Raw genomic sequence first — 18016 nt, 5'->3', positions numbered from 1 at the left:
TCCTGGGGTTCCCTTGTCCCTTCTCCTTATTTGATGAATCCCCACCCATTCTCTGAGGAGAATGTTACAAGTGTTACATCTTTCTAAAGCCTCCCTTTACCCCATAATTAGACTCTTCTCCTCTGTGTGTCTGTCATTCATACGTTCAGTTATTCCTGGTAGCAAATACTCCGGGGTACAGCTGCTTAACACAACAACTATTATACCTCACAGTTTTGTGGGACAAGAATTCATGCAGGGCTCAGCTAGGTAATATTTTTGGTACCTCATAGCATTGATAGGGGCTTCCCCAGTGGCTCAGCGGTTATGAATCTGCCTACAATTCAGGAGCCACAGGAAATGTGGGCTCGATCTTGGATAAGAAAGATCCCCTGGAAGAGGGCACGGCAACCCACTCCAGTATTCCTGCCTGGAGAATCCCATGGACAGAGGAGACTGGCAGGCTACAGTCCATAAGGTCACAAAGAGTTGGATGCGACTTAGCGTGGCTTGGGACGGCACTGATAGAGCTCCGCAATGGTATTCAGCTGGCAGATGGACTGATGTGCAGGGTCCAGGACAGCTTTGCTGCATGTCTGCTGTGTTGGCCAAGATGGCAGGGAGGCTGGGCTCTGCTAGGACTGTCCCCTGAGTGCCCACACGTGACCTCTCCAGCCTGGTAGTCTTGGAGGAGTCCATCTTCTTATGTGGAAGCTCCAAGGCCAGATGTATCCATGAGCAAGTAATCTAGCCTCAAAAATCACATGGTGGCTTCTACCATACACAGTTAGTCCAACCAGTCACAAACCTGCCCGGGTTCAAGAAGAGAAAACCGACATCCCCACCTCCCAAGAACCCTCTCAAGAGGATTCTTAAAGAATTTACAGACTAGTTCTAAAACTGTCACCGTACACATATGTTATCTATTTTATCTCATCAGATGATGACAATCATGATGGTAACTATTTGTCCACATATTTGCCCCAACATGGGGCTTCCCTTGTGCTTACTGGCTTCAGACGGTATAGAATCTGCCTGCAATGTGGGAGACCTGGGTTTGATCCCTGGGTCAGGAAGATCCCCTGGAGAAGGAAATGGCAACCCACTCCAGTATTCTTGCCTGGAGAATTCCATGGACAGAGGAACCTGGCGGGCTACAGTCCATGGGGTCACAAAGAATTGGACATGACTGAGCAACTAACACTTTCACTTTCACTTGTCCCAACATACAGGATGGCCTTAAGAGGGTAGACTGTTTTCTGCATCATCTACTATTTATTTGAACACCTACTATGTACTAGGCACTGACGTTTACTTATAGTATTTCTAAACCTTGAAATTGCCCTGCAAGATGAATGCCGAAGCTCAGGACAATAGAGTACTTTGTACAAGACCATGTAGTGAAGTCAGAATTCAAATTTGGTCCATTTGTGTCCAAAACCACAAATTTGGTCCATCTGTCTCCAAAACTACAAATGTGGTCCATCTGTCTCCAGACCACATGCTTGGCAAATTACAGAAACCAGTGGAGATTGAGGACAGTCAGACAATTTAAATGGACTTTCCATCAGGTCCATCTAAAATGGGTTGTCCTTGTACTCTGAGGAGTTCGCCAGCAGAACTGTTTCTCTGGACCCTCCCTGAGCTGAGAGAGGACACTTGTGTCTGTGCCCCTGCGACTTGGCAGGTCTGCCTGAGACCTGTGGGCATGAACAGTCCTATAGGTGTCCTCACAGATCTCTTCCTTCAAATCTCATTTCTTTTCTCACCTATTTTCTTGAAACAAAATTGTAAGCTCTGTTAGGTAGCAACTTCACTCTCAAACTTATAGTACCTGGCAGAAAACCCCCTAGGTGTTCAGGAAATACTCATAAAAGTGGAAATGGAGCCCTGTGTGCCTGGGAGCCTGCTGGGCCTGCAGCAGCCCTCCACGTGACATGCTCCACATTTAACTGCAAGTGTGCAGGTTGAAAGGACTCCAGCTGACCTGGGAGTCTCCCCACAGGCTTTCCAAGTTGTCATTCACGTATGTCACTATTACCAGGGCCTCTACTCCCCCCAGCTTGCACCCTCCTCCTGCATATCGAACTCTTCTCTGCTAGTCTCTGTTGATGGCTAAGACCTTGATCCACGATAGTGGGGAGGGAACCCCCTACAGCTCACCTGGTTCAGCCCCATCACTTCAAAGATTAGTAGACTCTGAGACCACGAGGGCACAGACCTTGTCCAGCATCACTTGGCTAGTACATGGCAGCAACAGGCAGGCCTGAGACCTTCTCCCTGCCAGGCCAGTGTATTCTTGCTGTATCCACTGCCTCACACACCAGCATATTCCACTGGAAGCCAAATGGAAAGGAATTTTAAAAAAAGAGGAAAGAAGAAAAACCTAAATGCCTCAGAGAGCCTCTCATGAGGCCATACTGATGTCTTCTTGCCCTGCCATCCTGCCATCTCAATTAGGGTTTATCTTCAAGGCTGGCATAATCAATAGGCTGATAATCATACCTGGGAAGGCCAGCATAATCATCTTCTGCTTTTTTTTTAAATTGTGGTAAAATAACATATAACATGAAACCCTTTTTAAGTGTACAGTGCAGTAGTGTTAAAAATATTCAGGTTGTGCAACCAATTATCAGAACTTTTTCCTATTGCAAAATTGAAACTCTGTACCCATGAAGCAATAATTCCCCATTCTCCCCCTCTCACCATCCCCTGGAAACCAGTGTTCTACTATTTGTGGAATTTGAATTTCTATGAATCTGGCTACTCTAGGTACCTCATATAAGTGGAATCATACAGTATTTGTCTCTTTGTGACTGACTTGTTTCACTTAGTGTAATGTCCTTAGGGTTCATCCCTGTTGTAGCATGCGTCAGAATTGCCTTCCTTTTTCAGGTTGAATAATATTCTATTGCTTGTACATACCACATTTGATTTATCCATTCATCTGTTGATAAACATTTGGGCTGCTTTCATCTTTTGGCTATTGTGAATAACACTGCCATAAACATGTATATATAAGTACATCTTCCAAACCTTGCTTTCAGCTATTTTGGATGTATACCCAGATGTGAATATCTGAATCACATGGTAATTATATGTTTAATCATTTGAGGAACCACCATACTGTTTTCCATATGACTACACGCTTTACATTCCTACCAACAGTGCACAGCTTTCCAATTTCTTCTCTACATCCTATCAACACTTGCTATCTTCCATTTTTTATAGTAACCATTCTAAGTCACTTATCTTCTTATATATTTCAGTTATGTCCATTGAGAGAATCAAATGAATGATAATAAACACACACACACAAAATGGCTGGTGCATAGTAGGTACCCATTGAATATCATTTCTTCATATTATTTTTTTTAACCTTCTTCCCTGTCATCCACCTTTCCTATTTCCCTAGATTTCTCTCAATTTTGTGGTTCTGAGAAGGTCAGACCCCAATGTAAGAGTCTTAGAAAAGAATTAAAAACCAAAAGATGTAGAGATTCTTGACTCCTAGCTGAAGTAAGTGACACTGATCTTTTCATAGAAGACTCTCCCCGCTTTCCAGATTTCTTTGCCTATCAAACCGAGTAACCTAGAAGCTCTTCAGATTTCCTCCCAGAAAGCTCTAGTTCATCTTGACTCTGACTAGAACGAGCCCATCAACTGCACACTCATAGCCTGGGGCCTGGTCCCAGCCTCCCTCTTAGTTTTGAGCCTGGGATAGAAAATACTTTCTGACAGGCTCTCAGCCTCTCATTCCTTACTGTGAATTGGCCAACACTTCTTTCCTCCCTCCATGTGTGGCGAGGTCCCAGCAGCCCATGCCTGTTGCAGCTTCATCCACACCCCCGCTTCCCCAGGTAGTGCTTCATTGTACTTGTGAGTGTGCAGCCATCGTCCTGAATTGGGTTGGCAGCACTGAGCAAGGTCTTTAGACAGAGAAGGCCTCAATCACTGCAGTAAGCCTCTTACGTGATTTGGTTTTTATGTGGACAAATCCCAGCTATGTACACATGTAGCCGTGGGAGTTGGGACTACATGAAGTTCTCCTCAGTGAAATGCCTTTTCTCAGAACTACCAGTTTTAAATCATAAATAAAACATAAATCCTGCTTCTGAAACCATTGCCCAAAATTACTTATAAAAGAGCATATGTGTATATGTATCCCCTGATCCTGAATGCCTCTCCCACCTCCCTCCCCACCCCAATTGATTCACGTCGATGTATGGTAAAAACCAGCACAGTATTGTAAAGTAATTAGCCACCAATTAAAATAAATTAGTTAATTTTTTTTAAAGAGCATATGTACCTGTTCTTTTAACAGACTAAGCTCTCCATCCCTGTAATGCTAGTGGAGGAGAAAGACTATAAGGAAAACTAATAGGGAAAGCATATATTGCCCAGTCGTAGGAGAAACAGTACAGCAAGGAAGGGAGACAGGAAATGTCTAGGGTGGTGTCTGGGGAGAAAGTTTGCATAAGATCACCAGGCTAGCTTCTCACTGAGAAGGTAACATTTCATAAAGACAAAAGAGGAGAGGAGTGAGCCTCTTGAGACTTTGGTGAGAGCCTATGTGAATGTCAGGTAATAATAAACATAAAACTTGAATCATTTGCTAGCAAAGCTATCTCCTTTGATCCCAAAGTCTCTGATAGAGATGGGATTTTTGCCCAGCCCAGGGGATAAACTAGGAATTCTGATATTCAAGTCCAGTCTTGTTCCCCTTTGTCTGGAACTTGCCTTAGCCCCTACCTGGTGCATCACACCCCTAAAAACATTTTACCGACATTTGAGGGGCTAGAATCCAGTCCAGAGCCCCAACCAGTCTCACTGTCCATCCTTCCACATTCCCAAGACCAGGGTCTCTCTCTCTCCCTCCCCAGACTGCTGCTCATTTTCTGTCTGGCACTCCACTGATTTGCAGTTCACCAGCCTCCTTGTTTATTCCTGGGCTTCTAAGAAGGCCTTTTCCACCTGGTGGGTCTAGCATATTGATTAAGAGTGTGGGCTTCGTTCAGAGTCAGGTAGACTTAACCTCTGTCTCTGTGACTGTGGGTCCCAGTTTCCTTCTCAGTGAAATGGAGCTAATAACTGTCATAGAGTTGCTGTAAGGTCTAAATAAGTCACTGCATATAAAGCCTGTAACATAGTCCCTAGAAAATGCTAAGTGCCCAGTAAACAGTGAGGGTGGTTGTCATTCTCACTGTGATTGATTTCTGCATCAGCACTCAAGACTACCTTATCTCTTCAAGCAGTCATCCTTTACACCATGGCTTCCATAGATGGAATGGAGGCAAGATGACCTTGCATCTGTCTTCAGGAAGCCAAATCTACCCAACTTCCTTCCGTGGAGGTGCTTCACAGGGCCACTCCCCATAATCAACACTCCTGTCTCTGCTCCTCCAGTCTCAATGATCCCGGCTTGCCTTCGCTCTCCATTCCATGCAGCCTTCTCCACCGCATAATCTGCATAGTCCCTCCAGGGGGCTCAGTTGTAGCTGTGATTTGTTAATGATTAGTATTAATTCTCCAAGGTGCAACCGGGATTGTTCATTGTTTACTGAACAAGCAAGAGGAGAAAATGACATAGTTTATAGGGAGCTATGGTGCAGACTGGTTAAATGTCATCACTCTTCAGGGAGATTAATGGTAAATGTGCACAGAGGTCATTTATAACATTAAAAATAAAATTACTGCTGTGTCTTTTCAGCAAAGCAATGAAGATAAATGTGGCCTAGAGAAACCTTGGGAAGAGGACTATGCAATGAAATCAAGGGATATTGGGGCCACAAAGAGATAAGAAAATTTTTAATTTCTTTGGAGAGCTCAACTGCAAAAAATGAGACATACTGCATCCCACTGATGGCCCACAGGCATCCTTGTGGTTCTTCATAAGGTTATACGAAGACTGGCTTTGAGGAACTTGGATTTTGAAACAAACTCTCAGTGGTTCTGTCCTGTCAACTGGCAGCCATGGTTTCACCCCAGCACCATCCTCTTCCTCAGCCTCACCTCCAGGCCACCAGCCTGTTCTGCCAGTGTCACCTGAGACACAAAATCCATCACTCACTTCTCTCCAGCTCCACCCCCACCAGGCTCAGGCAAAGTGCCTCCATCACTTGCTTAGGCAGCTGCAATGATCTATGAACTCGGTTCCCCACTTCTATTGCCCTCTGTGATCCATTCTCCCTAAATTCATCTTCCCAACCTGGGGATTGAACCTGGATCTCCTGCACTGCAGATTGTTACCAACTGAACCACTAGTTCAGTTCAGTTCAGTCGCTCAGTCGTGTCCAACTCTTTGTGACCCCATGGACTGCAGCACGCCAGGCCTCCCTGTCCATCAACAACTCCCAAAGTTTACTCAAACTCATGTCCATTGAGTTGGTGATACCATCCAACCATCTCATCCTCTGTCGTCCCCTTCTTCTCTCGCCTTCAATCTTTTCCAGCATCAGGGTCTTTTCCAGTGAGTCAGCTCTTCGCATCAGGTGGCCAGAGTACTGGAGTTTCAGGTTCAGCATCAGTCCTTCCAATGAACGAACACTCAGGACTGATCTCTTTAGGATGGACTGGTTGGATCTCCTTGCAGTCCAAGGTACTCTCAAGAGTCTTCTCCAACACCACAGTTCAAAAGCACCAATTCTTCGGTGCTCAGCTTTCTTTATTGTCCAACTCTCACATCCATACATGACCACTGGAAAACCATGGCCTTGACTAGATGGACCTCTCTTGGCAAAGTAGTGTCTCTGCTTTTGAATATGCTATCTAGGTTGGTCATAACTTTCCTTCCAAGGAGTAAGCATCTTTTAATTTCATGGCTGCAATCACCATCTGCAGTGATTTTGGAGCCCCCCCCCCAAAAAAATAAAGTCTGCCACTATTTCCACTGTTTCTCCATCTATTTCCCATGAAGTGATGGGACCAGATGCCATGATCTTAGTTTTCTGAATCTTGAGCTTTAAGCCAACTTTTTCACTCTCCTCTTTCACTTTCATCAAGAAGCTCTTTAGTTCCTCTTCACTTTCTGCCATAAGGGTGGTGTCATCTGTTTATCTGAGGTTATTGATATTTCTCCCAGAAATCTTGATTCCAGCTTGTGTTTCATCCAGCCCAGCGTTTCTCATGATGTACTCTGCATATAAGTTAAATTAGCACTGTGAAATATACAGCCTTGACGTACTCCTTTTCCTATTTAGAACCAGTCTATTGCTCCATGTCCAGTTCTAACTGTTGCTTCCTGACCTGCATATAGGTGTCTCAAGAGGCAGGTCAGGTGGTCTGATATTCCCATCTCTTGAAAAATTTTCCACAGTTTATTGTGATCCACACAGTCAAAGGCTTTGGAATAGTCAATAAAGCAGAAATAGATGTTTTTCTGGAACTCTTGCTTTTTCCATGATCCAGTGGATGTTGGCAATTTGATATCTGGTTCCTCTGCCTTTTCTAAAACCAGCTTGAACATCTAGAAGTTCATAGTTCACGTATTGCTGAATCCTGGCTTGGAGAATTTTGAGCATTACTTTGCTAGCGTGTGAGATGAATGCAATTGTGCGGTAGTTTGAGCATTCTTTGGCATTGCCTTTTTTTGGGATTGGAATGAAAACTGATATTTTCCAGTTCTGTGGCCACTGCTGAGTTTTCCAAATTTGCTGGCATATTGAGTGCAGCACTTTCACAGCATCATATTTTAAGATTTGAAACAGCTCAAGTGGAATTCCATCACCTCCACTAGCTTTGTTCATAGTGATGCTTCCTAAGGCCCATTTGACTTCACATTCCAGGACGTCTGGCTCTAGATGAGTGATCACACCATCATGATTATCTGGGTCATGAAGATCTTTTTTGTACAGTTCTTCTGTGTATTCTTGCCACCTCTTCTTAATATCTTCTGCTTCTGTTAGGTCCATACCATTTCTGTCCATTATTGAGCCCATCTTTGCATGAAGTGTTCCCTTGGTATCTCTAATCTTCTTGAACAGATCTCTAGTCTCTCCCATTCTATTGTTTTCCTCTATTTCTTTGCACTGATTACTGAGGAAGGCTTTCTTATCTCCTTGCTATTCTTTGGAACTCTGCATTCAAATGGGTATGGCTTTCCTTTTCTCCTTTGCTTTTTGCTTCTCTTCTTTTCACAGCTATTTGTAAGGCCTCCTCAGACAGCCATTTTGCTTTTTTGCATTTCTTTTTCTTGGGGATGGTCTTGATCCCTGTCTCCTGTACAATGTCATGAACCTCTGTCCATAGTTCATCAGGCACTCTGTCTATCAAATCTAGTCCCTTAAATCTATTTTTCACTTCCACTGTATAATCGTTAGGGGTTTGATTTAGGTCATACTTGAATGGTCTAGTGGTTTTCCCTACTTTCTTCAATTTAAGTCTGAATTTGGCAGTAAGGAATTCATCTGAGCCACAGTCAGCTCCCAGTCTTGTTTTTGCTGACTGTAAAGAGCTTCTCCATCTTTGGCTGCAAAGAATATAAGCAATCTAATTTCGGTGTTGACCATCTGGTGATGTCTTCTCTTATGTTGTTGGAAGAGGGTGTTTGCTATGACCAGTGTGTTCTCTTGGCAGAACACTATTAGCCTTTGCCCTGCTTCATTCTGTACTCCAAGGCCAAACTTGCCTGTTACTCCAGGTGTTTCTTGACTTCCTACTTTTGCATTCCAGTCCCCTATAATGAAAAGGACATCTTTTTTGGGTGTTAATTCTAGGAGGTCTTGTAGCTCTTCATAGAACTGTTCAACTTCAGCTTCTTCAGCGTTACTGGTCAGGGCACAGACTTGGATTACCGTGATATTGATTGTTTGCCTTGGAAATGAACCGAGATCATCCTGTCATTTTTGAAACTGCATCCAAGTACTGCATTTCAGACTGTTTTGCTGACTATGATGGCTACTCATTTCTTCTAAGGGATTCTTGCCCACAGTAGTAGATATAGTGGTCATCTGAGTTAAATTCACCCATTCCAGTCCATTTTAGTTCGCTGATTCCTAAAATGTCGACATTCACTCTTGCCATCTCCTGTTTGATCACTTCCAATTTGCCTTGATTCATGGACCTAACATTCCAGGTTCCTATGCAATATTGCTGTTTATAGCATTGGACCTTGCTTCCATCACCAGTCACATCTGCAGCTGGGTGTTGTTTTTGCTTTGGCTCCATCTCTTCATTCTTTCTGGAGTTATTTCTCCACTGATCTCCAGTAGCGTATTGGGCACCTCCCGACCTGGGGAGTTCATCTTTCAGTGTCGTATCTTTTTGCCTTTTCATACTGTTCATGGGGTTCTCAAGGCAAGAATACTAAAGTGGTTTGCCATTCCCTTCTCCAGTGGACCACATTTTGTCAGAACTTTCCATCATGACCCATCCATCTTGGGTGGCCCTACACGGCATGGCTCATGGTTTCACTGAGTCAGATGAGGCTATGGTCCACTAGGGACGCCCCAGAATTGCTCAGAACAACCTTTTTAGAAATCAAATTATTTTCAGTCTCTTGTCTAAACTCCTTAAGCAAAATTCACACCCCTTCCCACAGCCTGCAAGATCCTGCTTGACTGGGCCTCTGCCTCCGTTCCCACCCACTCTTCATGACCCTCCTGGCCCTTGTGATCCTTCTGAGCCACACTGGCCTTTGCTCTGCCTCATTAGTATCATCAGGTCATTAGCACCATTTCCCACTCCCGGCAATGCAGTCCCTGCCGCTCTACAGCTTTCCACACGGCTGGCTGACTTCTCTTCTCCTTCAGTATCAGCTTGAATATCTCTTCCCCAGAGAGGGTTCCCATGGCCTACCCATCAAACCAGGTCACCAATGTCACCTTCTGTTCACTACCCTAACCCCAGGGTCTTAGTAGAATCTCTGAACATTGTTCACTAATCCAAAGCTTGCATGGGATTTTGGCTGAGAGGGGAAGATGTGTGTATGGAATTACTACAGTGCAACCTAAAGGAACTAGTAATTTCCAGAATGCCAGGAAATTCTACCTCATCCCATCTTTCTACTTAAACTTGGTGATCTATTTTGCACTTCTTCAGCATACATTTATTAGCACTTACTATGTGCCAGGCACTCTCCGGGAGATAAAATAAGATAGACGCCCTGCCTCAAAGAATTAAGAATTTAGTGGGAGAAGTTAGCAATGCAAACATAATCACCGATGGGGGAGATGAGTTCACCGTTAAAGGTGTATAGTGATTACCAGAGAACCCCAGAGGGAGGCATACATCTTTCTTCAAGGGAGAAGAACAAGCAGTCGGGGAAAGTGACATCTGAGTTAGGAGGAATTGCTCAGATGGAGAAGATGAATCTAGCCCACCAAATTGCGTTACACAAAGGCTGTAGCCATGGCTGCATGTTCAAGAAACTGCAAGTCATGGTCTTCAGCTAAAGATGCAAAACACACAATGATGCTGGGAAAGTGGGCTGAGCTGGGTGTGCAAAGGCTCAGTTTGAACCGAAGGCCATGGAAACCAGTGAAGGTTTAGGATTAGGACCTAAAGGGAGCTGGGCTCAGAAAGCTAACTCTGGTGGTAGGGGTGACACTAGAGACAGATAGTCTTAGAAATTCTTCCTTGCAATTACTCTTCCTAGCTATTATTTATGTCACAAATTACTATTGGGTTTGTTTGCACCTTTGCTTTGCTGAAAGGGTTTCATCTTCTCTTGGGATGTGGGGGCTTCCCTGGTGGCTTAGATGGTAAAGAGTCTGCCTGCAGTGCAGGAGACCTGGGTTCAATCCCTGGGCCAGGAAGATCCCCTGGAGAAGGAAATGGCAACCCAGTCCAGTATTCTTGCCTGGAAAATCCCATGGATGGAAGAGCCTGGAAGGCTACAGTCCATGGAGGTGCAAAGAGTCAGACACGACTGAGCAACTAACACATCAGGCATCAGGGATCTCCAGAGATACTGCCTGCCTCCAAAATTTGGCCTGGTCAACCCCTTCGTTGATAACTTTCCACCCAACCTCTATGGCCAATTCTCCCAAACTCTTTGGGATGCTCTTTAGCTCCTAAGAAACCCACATATTGTTTTATGTACCCAATATCATTTGACCCTCACAAAAATGCTGTTTATTAGACAGTCTCCCTGATTTATAGAAGAGAGAAGCCTGTGAAGATATGTCTGAGTTTACACCATCAGCTAGTAGAAGAGGAGAGTGGAACCTCCTTGCACTTGGAACCTAGTCTCTCTGCACCTTAGGGGTCTCATCAACACAAACTGAACATAGTGGTGCCTTGGGTCTGCTGGAGTCATAACAGAAATGAAAGCCCTGGATCAAGGATGGAATTGTCACCGAGAGAAAGGGGTGGTGCTAAAAGGGGTGGTGCTAGAAGGCTTGGGATTCTTCCAAGAAGAGAAGGAACTAAAGATCAGTTAACGTTTGTTTTTTTTTTTACTCCAGTACTCTTGCCTGGAAAATCCCATGGACAGAGGAGCCTGGTAGGCTGCAGTTCATGAGGTCACTAGGAGTCGGACATGACTGAGCGACTTCACTTTCACTTTTCACTTTCATGCATTGGAGAAGGAAATGGCAACCCACTCCAGTATTCTTGCCTGGAGAATCCCAGGGACAGGGGAGCCTGGTGGGCTGCTGTCTCTGGGGTCGCACAGAGTCAGACATGACTGAAGCGACTTAGCAGCAGCAGCAGCAGTTGTCACCCAGGGAGCTTGTGGAACATGCTGGATCTAGAGCCCCACTCTGAGATCTTCAAACTCTGTAGGTCTGCAGCAGTGCCTGGAAGTAGCATAATTACCAAGCTCAGTGTGACTTTGATGCAGAGAGTCTGCAAACACAACTAGCCCGTGGTAAATATGAGTGATTGGCTGTGGACAGTCTACAAACAAGGAAACTGAGGCCCAGAAGAGGGACTGGCTCATGCTCCCATGAGTCTTACTAGTGGTAAGACAAGTCCTCGAACCAGCTCTCCTGACTCCTAGAACAGCATTTCCTCATCCCGCCCTCTTGGCCTCTGAAGCCAGGCCCTCTCCACACCAATTTACATTTTGAGTAGGAACTGAAGATGCCAGTTCTTTAATGAGGTTGTCCGCACTACGATTTATGAGGCCAAAGCCCTCAACAGGACTGGTCTCTGCCAGGCTTAATTTACACAGTTCCCAGGCCTTCCAACACCTCCATTAACATCAGCGTGGTGGCGGCGGCTGTTAGACTGTGCGCATTGTTTGACTACATCCTCATCATGTCACCATCCATTTTCATGTCTCTGGGCTTGTTTACCCTTGAACACCTGATTCTTCTCATCCTGGGAAACGGTAAGTTTCCACTGGGAGCCTGGCTCAGATTCCAGCCCCACTCCTGACCTCCCCACACTTTAGAAGCTGGCCTCCTCCCACCATAGTCTCTGCTTCTCTTTCATTTAAGAGCAAGATCTGCAACCCCCCCTCCACTGATGCAGCACTCAAATTTTCCCCCTTTAACAAGTGTCATCAGTTAGGCAAGAGCAAGCAGGTGGGAGACAGCCCAAAAGCTGATACAACTGTGCCTTTTTTAATGTCACATAAATCACCGTAATTAAAAATTAATTAAGTGCCCTAAAATTTGACATTCGTTTAAAAAAGAAATTTGAGTTAGGAGAGTTGTGTACATTTTGTAGCATGAAGTCTCTGAGACACGATTGAAGGAGGGGCGTAGGTGTGGGTTTCTGTTTTGAATGAGCAATTAGGGAGAAGGAATCATTCCCAGCGAGCAAACCCAGTGAATCACTCAGTGTCAAACGGCAGTTCATGTAACCTGAGCAGGGCTACACGCATCTCAGGTGCAAGTCTGCACTGGCTTCTGCCTCACCCAGAGAGGAGACAAACAGGCAGGCAAGTGTGGGGTGCTGTTTCAGGAGAGATATTCCAAGATGGAAATGACAGATGACCGAGACGATGGCAGGAGACAACAGGGGAAGCTCGCTGGGTGAGTGACTTGGCAGCAGGCTCCAAGGAAGCCATTAAGTGGTCAGCATTAATAAAGACAGCACGAACCCTATCCAAGCAACCCTTTAAATAGATAGTTACCAACAACCACTGCTCAGAACCCCAGAATCAGTATGTTGCGGACGGAAGGGGTCTTGGAGGTTAGGTCTGAGACCACCCCCTCACTGTACCAGGGGGCAGTGGAGAACCATGGAAGTAAAGACCCACCTACAACACATAGGTGCTCAGGGCCAAAAGCTCCAGCCCTCCAAGGAGGTGGCCCTCAACCCTGCACTCATGAGAATCATTCCAGAAGCTTTTATCTGCTTATCTTCTTCTCGGCTGTGCAGGGTCTCCCTTGCGGCACACAGGCTCTCTCTAGTTGTGGCAGCAGGGGCTACTCTTCATTGCAGGGCACAGTCTTCCCTTTGCGGTGGTTTCTCTTGTTGCGGGGCACGGGCTCTAGAACGCAGGTAGTTTCAGTGCACGGGTTTAGTTGCTCCGTGGCTTATGGGATCTTCCTGGACCAGGGATTGAACCTGCGTCCCCTGCATTGGCAGGCGGATTTTCAACCACTGGGCTACTAGAAAAGTCCTCCAGGAGCTTTTCATACCCTGGTACCAAGAGTCTGTCCTCCAGAAATACTGGTTTCATTGGTCCATGCGGGGCCCAAATATCAACAGTATTTCTAACTTCCCAAGTGATTCCCTGGGCAGTCAGTGTGCTGGTTCAGAAGGTGATCTAACATAAGTGATGGGAGAAGAACACCATCTGAGGTCACCTGACCAAGTTCTGGGCCTTCCCTGTGGTTTACTACCTGTGAGACCTAAGGCAAAGCACCTAGCAAATAACTGGTTGGATTTTGTACTGCCTTGCTGTTTAGAAAGTGTTTCTTTCTCCGTTATTTAATCCCTTGAATCCTCATTCTTCTGATTAATCAAATGGGAATAAGAATAACTGCTCTGCCTGTTTTTTATGAGGTTCAAACAGAGACGGATTTGGAAAGCACATTCTAAGCTATTACAGTGCTGTACAGAGGTAAGGAATGATGGTGGCTCACTAGTCCCTTGTATGTGTGCTAAGCTGCTTCAGTCATGTCCGACTCTTTGAGACTCCATGGACTGTAGCCTGCCAGGCTCCTCTGCCCATGGGATTCTCCAGGCAAGAATACTGGAGTGGGTTGCCATGCCCTCCTCCAAGGGCATCTTCCTGACCCAGGAATCAAACCCACACCTCGTGTGTCTCCTGCATTGGCAGCTCGTTTCACCACTAGTGCCACCTGGGAAGCCCACTGACTTAGATCATTTTTCTGGAAAGAACTGCCTCCTCAAAGGTAATAAATAGATTTCCATAGAGAAGACCCTTACTAACAACAACAACAACAACAACAAAAACCAGCATCAGTCTCCCCGAAGTGACTTGATCTTAGCTCTCCATAATCTTTTTGTGATTAGGGCATTTGGTGTTTCAGTGGTTTCCATGAATCACCAGAACCTGTGGCTGGAAGACCTCAAGAAGTGGGTGTTGGATCTTCTTTTCCAGGCTCTGTCCCTTCCTTGCTGCACTGAGGCAGGCTGTGACCATCCAGGGCCTCAGTTTACCCTATTCCACAAGCCAGAATTATCATTTCACAACCACAGAAAGGATGTTGTTTCAGAAACTCGGGCCCTTGATTAAAACCGTTCACCAAGGGTACTTTCCTCCTTGAAATTTATGGGCCCCATAAAAAAAGAACTTGAGAAGGCAGAGCGGTTGTTTTTTGTTGCGCCTCATTAGTTTTGAGTTTGGGCTGGCAGTAGAGATCAGAGTACCAGGCGTCCATCTAATTGAATCTCTCACAAGCATAAAGTGCCCTGTGGTATGGAGGAGGCTATGCCAGGGAGCCTGTAAGTATCCAGCTGGGGAAAGGAGATGAGGAAGAGTTGGTAGAAGCAGGGCTGGAGGAGACGGCTTCTCTGGACTGTGGCTGTGCAGCAGAGAGGTCCTGGGGATAAATGCCAGGGCACCCAGAGAAAACACTAGGGCATCCAGAGAATGAAAGCAGCACCCCTTCCCATGACTGGACCCCTCCTCCATCCAGGTGTGTGAGTAAAGGACAGGGTACTGACCCCCTGCCCTTTTGTACCCATTATCACCACTCCTGAGCACATCCTCCAAACCACCCATCACCTGGTAGGGGGACCCCGTAGACAGACAGGGTGCAAAAGATAGAGATCAAGGTGTGAAAATGTGGGTTTCCACCAATCTCTCAGCAAGCCATGTAACCACCCTGAACCTCTGTATTCTCAACTGTCAATATAAAGCGGGCATGATGATCACATCCGTAGTTAATACACACCACAGTTCAAGTCCCAAATATTGGGGCGAGGAGACCTCTACACCAGGCACTGTTGTAGATTCATGGAGGGAAGACTTGATCCCTCCCTTCAAGTCACTTACAGTTCGGTGAAGAAGACAGGCATCCAAACAACTAGTTGTGTGCTAAGTCGCTTCAGTCATGTCCAACTCTGTGCAACCTTATGGACTGAAGCCTGCCAGGCTCCTCTGTCCATAGGGTTCTCCAGGCAAGAATACTGGAGTGGGTTGTCGTGCCTTCCTCCAGGGGATCTTCCTGACCCAGGGATCTTTTATGTCTCCTGCAGTAGCAGGCGGGTTCTTTATCACAAATGAGAGGGCAACCTTGCAATGAGAGAGCAACTCAAAGACTACAAAGGGCAACCCACACCTTACTTACTGACCCCACACGGAACAGACACTCTAAGGCACAAAAGAAGAAGAAAACACCAAGGAAAATATGTAGGTTTGGACTACATACAAGTTTTAAAACTCCTGGATGTCAAGATGTATTATAAACAGAATGAAAATACATATACAATACTGGGGGGAAATGCCAAGCATGTGATAAATAGTTTCACATCCTTGTTAATAATCTCATACAATTCAGTACGAAAACATGGAGAACCGAAAAGGTAAATTGGCAAAAGGAAGTGGGCAATTCCCTAAAAATCAGAGTAAGATAAAGCTAGTAACATGTGGAAAAAAATATTCGCCCTCACTAGCAAAGAAATACAAATAAAACAGCAGGGAAATACTTTTAGTTAAAAATCACGATAATGTTCAGAGCTGGCCAGGATGTAGTAAGAGGGGCATGCATGTATGAACACAGCTGGTGAGAGTATAAATTGGATTAACTTCTAGAAAGCAATTTGGCAATATGTATCAAGGGCCTTTAAAATGTTTATACCCTTTGATTCAGTAATTCCACTTCTGGGAATCTATCCTATGAAAATAATCTGAAAGGCGGGTAAAAATTCATGCTCAAAGATATTCTTCAAAGTGTTATTATAAACAGTCTAACAATCTGATCATTGAATAATGTTGAAATAAATTATGGTACATATCACGTAGTATTGTAGCCATTAAAAAGTATTCTTCTGGGAAATTTTTAAACCCTAGAAAAAGCTTGCAATATAACCTCAATTGATTTAAGCAATTCACACATATGACACAACTCTACACACTTTTAAAGCACAGGCCGAAAACAAAAGAGAAATCTCCCGAGATGTTAAAAATTATGGCCTCTGGGTAGTGGGATTCTGAGCATTGTTTTGTTGATTTTTACCCTGGTTTTGAACTTTAGACAATAGGCATATATTTTTTCAAATGAAGGAAAGTAAACGAAACTGTGAAAGTAACAGCTATTTGGGGAATGACAAGTAATTGGCGTACGAAACACGCACGTGTTCATGAAAACACATGATGAGAAACAAGGCCTGATCACACGGCTTGCATTTGTTTCATAGGCTGGGGAAGACTTTACAAGCGTTTTATTTTGCTCATGTTTTCTTTGGTAGGACTGAGGATGAGGGCAATAAGGTCCTAAGTGTATTTCCTGAGCATGTATAAGGCATAAGAAAAAAATACTTTGGAAACTAGAAATCACCAAGCGAAAGTGAAGGAGAATTTTTCTTGTTATCCTAAATCCCTCCAACCTCTTCCTCCCAGGACTCCAAAACCTTGCTGGCCGTCATCAGGTCTGATTCCCACCCTGACTATCTTGTCACCGTCTTATAAGAACCCTGTGATTACACTGGGCCCACCTAGATAATCAGGATAACCTGCCACCTAAAGATCGCAACAAGTTACATAAAATAACGTATTTCCAGATTTGAGGGATTGGGATATGGATGTTGATAGGGAGGCGTTATTCAGCCAGCCGCTGATGGGTCACCCAGTGTTCACAGTTTTTATGAACTGGACACTGGCTAGGGCTGGAAACACACAGAGGCTCAAGCAACTTGGTGGAGAAGATGTTCTGGGAATGGGTATTCTAGCACCAGGTTGCATCCAACCAAGGCCAGGAGGATCTGGAGGCCAGGGGTCGTGGGGAGAGACCGAGAGAGGTGAGACAGGAAAGGAAATTTGGACCCAGATCACAGAGGACGTTTAAGAACAGTTAAAGAGTTTGGATCCAATTCCCAAAGGAAGCAGGGCCTGTGTGTTTCCCGTGCCCAAGAGCTACTGAGAATGTCCAGCTAGGCTGGGGGCCGATCTGACAGTGACAAGTGGTCACCTGCCATCAGCTGACAAACGGAGCCCTTCTGGGCCTAGCCTGTGGAGAGGGCCCAGGGCCACCTCCAGCAAGCCCCTGCCGTGAGAGGGAGAGGGCAGCTTTGTGGCCCTGTAGGCTGTCCACCTGGCACACTAAAGCCACAGGTTGGAGGACCCCACAGTGTTGGGGGCGCATGGCTCAAAGCTCAGGCCACTCTACCACTGACATCACAGCCAGGGGTCTGTGGGGTCAGGGCTCTGACTTCCTCTCTGCCTCCTGGTGTTAACCCTGGTTTGGGCCAGACTGAAGCTGGGGTTGTCTCAGGCCGTGAGATATGAACGGTATGGAGAGATGCCTCTCTACAGCCTTCCTGTGGGACTGCTGAGCTGACCAGGGTTGTGTCTCTGTGTGCGCTCCAGGATCATCTCCGGGCTCCAAGATGGCCTTGCAGAGTTCCTTCACTTGCTGGAACGGAACAGTCCTTCAGCTGGGGCAGGCCTGTGACTTCCACCGGGACTGTGCCCAGGGAGAAGACGAAGGCCAGCTGTGCCGTGAGTAGATGG

General features: G+C 45.6%; 1 protein-coding gene across 1 annotated transcript in view; it reads left to right on the top strand.

Moving 5' to 3' along the window:
- ALK (ALK receptor tyrosine kinase) overlaps positions 1-18016 on the top strand; it is a 741252-nt gene that overhangs the window by 596687 nt on the left and 126549 nt on the right. The window contains exon 6 of the mRNA XM_015093875.4: positions 17873-18004. Coding sequence (XP_014949361.3) covers positions 17873-18004 — 132 coding nt within the window. The remainder of the gene's footprint in view (positions 1-17872; positions 18005-18016) is intronic.

The sequence above is a fragment of the Ovis aries genome, chromosome 3 (assembly GCF_016772045.2).
Source record: "Ovis aries strain OAR_USU_Benz2616 breed Rambouillet chromosome 3, ARS-UI_Ramb_v3.0, whole genome shotgun sequence".
NCBI classification, from domain to species: domain Eukaryota; kingdom Metazoa; phylum Chordata; class Mammalia; order Artiodactyla; family Bovidae; genus Ovis; species Ovis aries.
This window is presented reverse-complemented; position numbering and strand designations above follow the sequence as displayed.